We start from the raw sequence: 6,827 nt of genomic DNA on the forward strand, positions 1-6,827 counted from the left end.
GGGGAGGGGGTGGACCAGCACGCATCTTGGCCCCTCGAGAGCTGCTGGGAGCCTGGGTCTTGACTCAGGAAACATTCCTTGACTGGAATTCCAGGCGGGAGCTCCCATCTCTCGTGAGATCTGATTCCCTTACCTATCGCTGCTAGTTGGAAAAGAAAAGATTGGATTCCAACTCTCGTATTTATTTTTTTCATGTCTGGAATGTCCATTTCATTCGAAGGCATCAGGAGCAGTGAGGGGGAAGCAAGAGGGCTCTGTCCCTCCACCCCCACCCCTTACCTGGCCAGACCCCCTGTCTGTGCTGAGGGCCCACCCTGTAGGGGAGAGGAAGGGGGCCGGCACCTGCGAAGGGGCCTGCTGTGGCCCCAGGACCATCTCTGTGAGCCAGAGCCTGGCCCCCACTGTGGCAAATCAGCTGAGCTGTCACCTTCCTGCGCACTTCTTGGGTTTCAATTGGAACCTAATGGTAACCATGGAAATGTCTGCATGTCTTCGTGTGAGTCTCCTCCCCAGGCCTCACCCTCAGCGGATAATGAAGCAAACCTCAGACTGATTTCATCACACCACGGCGTTTATGAAACATGTGTTCACCAACGAGGCACAGAGCCCCTCATCCAGCCTACTCTGCTGCTGGAGGAAGGAGCCCCTGGACGCTCACCTGCGTGGCTCACTCTTACATGTGTGACTCTTGACCTCAGATCAGGTCTGACGTCAGGGTTGGCGTTTGAGCCCCGCTTTGGGACCCATGCTGGGTGTGGAGTCTACTTTCAAAAGGAAAGTTCCCTATGTAGTAGTAATTAAAGAGTGTCTAAAGGAAAGTGAAAGCAAAACTGTCACCATTGGTATAAATGTCCGTGCACACGCAGGAGAACGGCAGACTCCACCATGGCTGAGGTAAGCCCCCGGGAACTTTCTATTTGCAGTTCTCCAGCAGTAGGCCACCCCCCTCTCATAAAAGCCTCAGTGTCGGTTCCTGGTGTTGGGCACTCTGAACTGCAGAGTTTGGAAAGGCTGTAGAAGGGTGTTATGGAAAAGTCTTGGTTGTTTCAAAGTCCCTTTTCCTGCAGGAGAGTGTGGGCTTTGTGTTTAGTGAGCCTCCCCTGTCCTCTGGCTCAGCTCGGGGCCCAGGGGCTCCCGGGGAAGGAGCTGGGTTGGGGTGGGATCCTTGCCCCCCAGAGTTGGGAAGCATCTGGTGTGTGGGCCAGGGGGGTCCCAGGATTTGGGAAGTGAGGGGATCCCCAATGTGCCTGTCTCCCTCGCTGGGGCAGGAGTTCAGTGCCGGCTCAGCTCTCTCCTCTTCCCTCCTTGGCATCTTTACTGCCTTGGTAAGTATGCTTCTATTCCAACCTTCTGACTCTGATCTCCCTTCCTGTCAGCCCGGATGTGCAGATTCACACGGTCCAGGCGGGGGCAGGCTGGCACTGTGGCTGCTATGCACTGAAGGGTAACTAAGTGAACTCAGACAATTCGAGGAAATGAGGCCATTCTAGGAAGGAGCAGCCTACTCTGCACCCACCTGATCCCCTGGGGTGGGCCGAGGGCCTGATTGCTGAAGAAAATAAAAACAAACCCGCCCTTTGTTTCCTAGGCAGCCTCTCCTTCTCCAGGCGGGGCCAGGCGTCACATTTTATTGCCACCAGCTACTGTGCAGGGTGTCTGGGCCTGATCTTAGTTAGACATTGAACCTCAGAGTGAAAAATCCCCGTTTGATTCCAAAGTGGAGATCATCCCTGGGCGTGCTGTGCCCTGGCTGAGGGAGGAGAGTTGCTGGGCCCTGGTTGTGGCCGCGCTGACCCTCCAGCCCCTCTTCCATGTGGATTTCCTCCGCCCCCATTCCAGGCCAGGCCCTTCACCGGATCCTGCGGAGGAAGGAGCCGGGCAGCACACAGGATCCTGCCCCAGTGGAGCTCAGAGCCCACAGGGAGGTGCAGACAGACACGGGGAATCCCAGCAGGACAGGATCCATGCAGGGGGAGGTGGCAGCTGAGCCAGGCTGGGCCCTGAGAGCAGCTGCTCAGAGAGGGATGTCTGTGTAGGGGAGAAGAAGAAAGGAGGGGTGGGGAAGGTGACTGTGACCGAGACAGCCCGATGTGCAGAGGATCAGAGGCAGGGGCCAGCTCTGTGGTGAGGAGAAGGGCAAGCCAGTCAGCCTGGGGCCGGAGGGCAGGGACGGTGAGGAGGGCTGAGGAAGCGCTGGCTGGAGAGCCTTTGAGCTGCCCACGGTGCATGCCCCGTGCCCTGAGTCCAGGGGAAGGTCATGGCCAGATGTGCCCTTTGGGAAGGCCACAGTGGGTCTTGGGGAGACTGGGTGTGGGGTAGCAGGCACACATGGCCTGGTGGGAGTGGGGGCGAATGTGTAGAAGATGTAGGGCCCCGGCACCTGTCCGGCTAAGTCAGAAGAGCATGCAACTGTTGAACGCAGGGTTGTGAGTCAAGCCCCATGTTGGGTGTGGAGATTATCGAACATATCAAAAATAAATAAATAAATAAAAGGCTGTGAGATCTCAGGGGCAGGCCCGGAGACTGCCCTAATGAATTCAGAGGGTGGGAAGTGGACCAGGTGACGAATTCAGGCTAAACTCCTGGGGTCAGCATTGGCTGTTGGATATTGGCATGACAAAGAGGGCTAAGGAAAGCTGACCCCAAGTCTCTGATTAGGTGGCCTGCAATGAGAGATATAGGTTTGTGGTTTCCGGAGAGCAGGCACAGAAAGGGAGCGAAATTGAAACATTCTCAAATCAGATGCTGGGCCCCAGGGGTTAGGGTGGGGGCACTGAAGAGCAGGAAATGGGTGTGGAGGGGGGGAGGCAGGGCCAAATCAGGGGGAGAAGAGGCAGCTCAGCATTGCCCAGCTGAGTGTTCTTGGCCAAGCCCCTCTCTCTCTGATCCTCAGTTGCCCCCTGAAAATAGGGTGATGCTTCCTTCCCCTGGGGCTTCTGGAAAAGTGCCCACAGAGGCCTTCCATGTGCATGCTGGGAGCAAGCCCCCTCAGGGTCAAAAGCTGCCAGCCCTCCAGAGGCTCAGGTCCCCGGGGGATGCCGTCTCCCAATGTCTCTCAGGTTGGCATCTCCAAGGGCGGGTGTCCTTGGGCTGGAGGGGACAGAATCTGAGGAGGAGTAGGTACCTGGTGTGGCCATGGACAGTGAGGGTCAAGAGGTGTGAGGAGGACCTGTGAAGGGTGGAGAAGCTGGTGACTTTCCTCCCCAATTGCTGGGGAGGGTCTGGGGCTCCCAGGCTCAGTAAAGGGGTTTTCATGCAGGTGGTCATGTCCGCAGGCTCTCCAGCAGGTGTACAAAGCACCTGCACATGCATGCTCACAGCCTCGGTGTGCACATGAGTACGGCCAACACACACGTGCAAACCCAACATAAACACATCCACTGATGTGCCCATGAGTACACCCAACACACAAATGCAAACCCAACATATACACACACACTAATGTGTGCATAACAATGCCCAACACATACACGAAATCCCCATACAGAACACAACACAACAGATGTGCACATGAGTATATCCGACAACCACACGCAAACCCAACATACACAGCACAACTGATGTGCATTTTCAGGGAACACAACACACAGACACACATGCACCACATGTACATATACACACATGTGCTCCCTCACACACATCCCATACAACGTGAGCGTGTGCACATACATACACAATAATATGCACACACTGAACAAATCTCCACTCTCCCATCCCACAAGGACCTTTTCTCCAGGCTTCCAGCCCCTGGTTGTGCAGAACCTCTGAAAGTGACAGCAGGATGAGGGCCCCACAGGGGCCAGGAGTTCCCTCCCACTGCAGGCTCTCACCAGGTGATGAAAAGCACCCAGTGGGGTCCCCAGGCCAAACTTCAGGGCCCCAGCTGGGCACTGTACTGTTGCCTAGAAGGCTTCCTACACCATCTTGGGCTTTTGTGTTGCAGTTTTTTGAAGAACCCCAACCTGGAGACCTGATTCAGATTTTCCGCATTGGCTATGAGCACTGGGCCATCTATGTGGGAGACGGTTATGTGATCCATCTGACTTCTACAAGTAAGCACTGCTGGAAATATTATTTTCAAAATATTTGTTACCATCATGAGAACAATTAGAGGAAAGGGCTGAGCAAGGGAATCCTGAGTTGGTTACTCCCTGAGCTTGCTTGAGCAGACCATACATCCATATCCCATTGAGTAATCGAGTGGAGTCCCATAGGTCTGGAGGCACGGAAGGCAAGTAGAATGCACATTCCAAGGGTGGGATGAGATGAGGAGCCTCTGATTGCTGGGGGCGACCTCATGGTCACTGGTGGTCACATTTTCTAGATGACCTCCCCAACACCAATATTTGGATTATCAAATGGAGATAATATTTACCTCCAAAGTTAAAGACGATGAAGTCATATATGGAAAGTAAACAGTGTGTGATCAAATAAATTTGATCTGTTTCTGAAATGTCTGAGTGCACAAAATTGAGCAAATACTAAATACTTGACTACCACTGTTTAAAATGGCAAAATCTTTGAACAACCAACATGTTCAATAATAGGGCTTGGTCAGATAGATGATCTATATCCATGTGATGGAATACAATGACTGCATACGCAATCATGACATTCACTGACTTAAAAAAATTCACAGCTCGTTCAGTAAAAAGAACAAAATCTATGAATGCCCCAATCACATTTGTGAAAAGACAAACCGCAAGCCCACAATAGTGTACTCCCTTGGTTCTCTTTCTCGTCCTGCCCCTTCTCCCTCCCTGTCTCGCCTTCCCCTGCAGCTCCCGATGACCATGGTGGTGTCTTTGATTCCAGGTGAGTTCCCGTGGGCTAGTTCCAGCAGCGTGTTCTGTGCTCTGAGCAACAGAGGAGTAGTAAAACGGGAGCTCCTGCGGGACGTGGTGGCGGGCTGCCGCTATAAGGTCAACAACCTTTTGGACAACAAGTATAGACCACAACCTGTGAACCAGATCATTTACTGTGCGAAGCAGAAGGTTGGTCAGGAGATGAAATACAGTCTTCTGCACGGGAACTGTGAGCACTTTGTCACTAGCCTGAGATATGGTAAGCCGGAGAGCAGGCAGGTAAGGCTCTGTTTGAGACGATCCCTCTTCCTCCTGGAGGTCCCCTTGGGGTGGTGGTGACCAAGCTGTGCAGCCAGAGGGGAGAATCACCATGACCCAGTGGCTGGGAGTCAGGAAGTCTAAACTCAAATCTTCAATCAGCTTCTGAACCGCTTGGGGTCTGTGGACAGGTCACTCCTTCCCTGGGCCTCAGTTTCCCCATGTGCAGGAGGAGGAGTTGGACGGAGGACCTCTGCAGGCCCTCTAGGATCCTTCACCTCTAGGATTCACCCTAAGGGCAGCTCTTGATGCCCGCAGAGATGTCAGGAAGAGTGTGGGCCAAGCCAGCACCAGGACAGGTGTCCTAAGGCCCCAGAGAGCACTTAGGCAAGGGATGCTCAAGGTCCACAGGCTTATGTACGAGCTGAAGGATTCATTTATGGAAGATCTGGGGCACAGCTTCCACGCCCACCCCTTCTGGCTTCCACGTTTGTTGTCCCCAAAACACACAGCTAACAAGTGGCAGAGGCAGGATTCCAACCCCAGCTGTCCTTCTCTAGAGTCTCTGCTCCATACACCGAACCGCAGAACCTGCAGGGCTAATCATTTCAAGTAGAGCATCACTACTACTCCAAGTTGGGTCATTTCTTTAAGGACTCGTAAAGAGCACCCCTGTGCCTGGCAGAACTGGGTGGGGGATGCAGCGAGGAACAAGACAAGTGACACACGTGAGGTCCTTGCTCTCCCGGGGGCCACAGGTGTGACATGGTCAGCATTCGAGAGCCGTTCCGGCGCCGCCTCACACTGGCTGCAAGGGCTCCCTGATGGCCGCCAGGATCTCAGCCCTCCTGCCTTCATCTTCTTGTCCTTTCCACAATCGCCCTCTGGGGATTTAGGTGCTTTAAATACCCACAGAGTGGATCGAGTTGCCCTGGGGCCCATGTACAGCCCTGGCCGGCTGGCTCCATCCAGCGGCTCCTTCCCCATCTAGTCCTTTTCTCCCCATTTCCCGGCCAATATTTGTTGACTCCTGAGTTTGTCAAGTGGGCCGAGGGGCACGTGAGTCTCCTTGAGCTGAATGTTCTTGAACGTACAGCCCGTCCTCGGATTCCTGACGGAGTGTGACCTCCCCTGTCTCCTGCAGGTCCGGGATGCCATTGTGGTGACTCACATCGGAGTAGCCGGCTTGGCAGCCATGAGCCTCATTGGAGTCATGTTCTCAAGAAACAGGCGGCAGCAGCAATGAGTTGAACGGCCCGTCCCGTCAGCAGTGACTTTGTCCATTTAGGGGATCTCGTTGCCCCAGAGGTTTTGAGGTTTGGTCTGTGGATTTCATTCTGTTTGACAATAAGGCTTATTTTTACAGAGTAAAATAAAACCCAACAAGGGAGCACTTTACTGGAGGAGACGCAGCAAGAACTGGCTGGTGTGAAGTGTGTGGAGGCGCAGCTGGGCTCTGGACCTGGCCACGCACGGTGGCGCCCTGGGCTTCGGCCCTTCTCTCTCCCTTTGGGTCTGTGGCTGTGTTCTTTGTCCTGCAGGAGCCAGTCCGGCTCCAGCTATTTCAAGTCACGGGTGTTTCTGGTTGTGGGGAGACAGGGGAACGGCAAGGGAGACACGTGGGCCTGGCCGATGGGCAAGAGCAGGACCCATCAGACAACTCGGACCGTCGGCCTGGGACTAGAGCCGACACGGCTTCTCGGACTCCGCAGCTGCAGTCTGTGGCTGTTCGGTGGAGTCCACACCAAACCAAAGCAAACGTCT

The 6,827-nt window shown here is 54.3% G+C and overlaps 1 protein-coding gene across 3 annotated transcripts; it reads left to right on the top strand.

Moving 5' to 3' along the window:
* Positions 1–630: 630 nt before the first annotated feature.
* On the top strand, positions 631–6,466 carry LOC112818589 (phospholipase A and acyltransferase 3-like). Of its 3 annotated transcripts, none has more exons than XM_073890692.1 (4): positions 631–894; positions 3,944–4,052; positions 4,816–5,084; positions 6,208–6,466. In XM_073890692.1, the coding sequence occupies exons 1-4, from the start codon at positions 886–888 to the stop codon at positions 6,307–6,309; spliced, it is 489 nt and encodes a 162-aa protein (XP_073746793.1). In that variant the 5' UTR covers positions 631–885; the 3' UTR covers positions 6,310–6,466. The 3 variants fall into 3 exon arrangements, with proteins under 3 accessions (XP_073746793.1, XP_073746792.1, XP_073746791.1); XM_073890691.1 differs by lacking the exon at positions 631–894 and adding an exon at positions 1,227–1,325; XM_073890690.1 differs by lacking the exon at positions 631–894 and adding an exon at positions 2,848–3,059.
* Positions 6,467–6,827: the final 361 nt, after the last annotated feature.

The sequence above is a fragment of the Callorhinus ursinus genome, unplaced genomic scaffold (assembly GCF_003265705.2).
Source record: "Callorhinus ursinus isolate GAN/ISIS: 27379988/994484 unplaced genomic scaffold, GSC_fseal_2.0 scaffold2158, whole genome shotgun sequence".
NCBI classification, from domain to species: domain Eukaryota; kingdom Metazoa; phylum Chordata; class Mammalia; order Carnivora; family Otariidae; genus Callorhinus; species Callorhinus ursinus.

What these genes read in the sequence shown, in the direction of transcription:
- LOC112818589 (XM_073890690.1), top strand. Translation starts at nt 2,964, where the DNA reads ATGTGCATGCTGGGAGCAAGCCCCCTCAGGGTCAAAAGCTGCCAGCCC. An exon ending in GATCCATCTGACTTCTACAA is followed by an intron (nt 4,053 to 4,815) that starts GTAAGCACTGCT and finishes CTTTGATTCCAG; the next exon opens with GTGAGTTCCCGTGGGCTAGT. An exon ending in GTAAGCCGGAGAGCAGGCAG is followed by an intron (nt 5,085 to 6,207) that starts GTAAGGCTCTGT and finishes TGTCTCCTGCAG; the next exon opens with GTCCGGGATGCCATTGTGGT.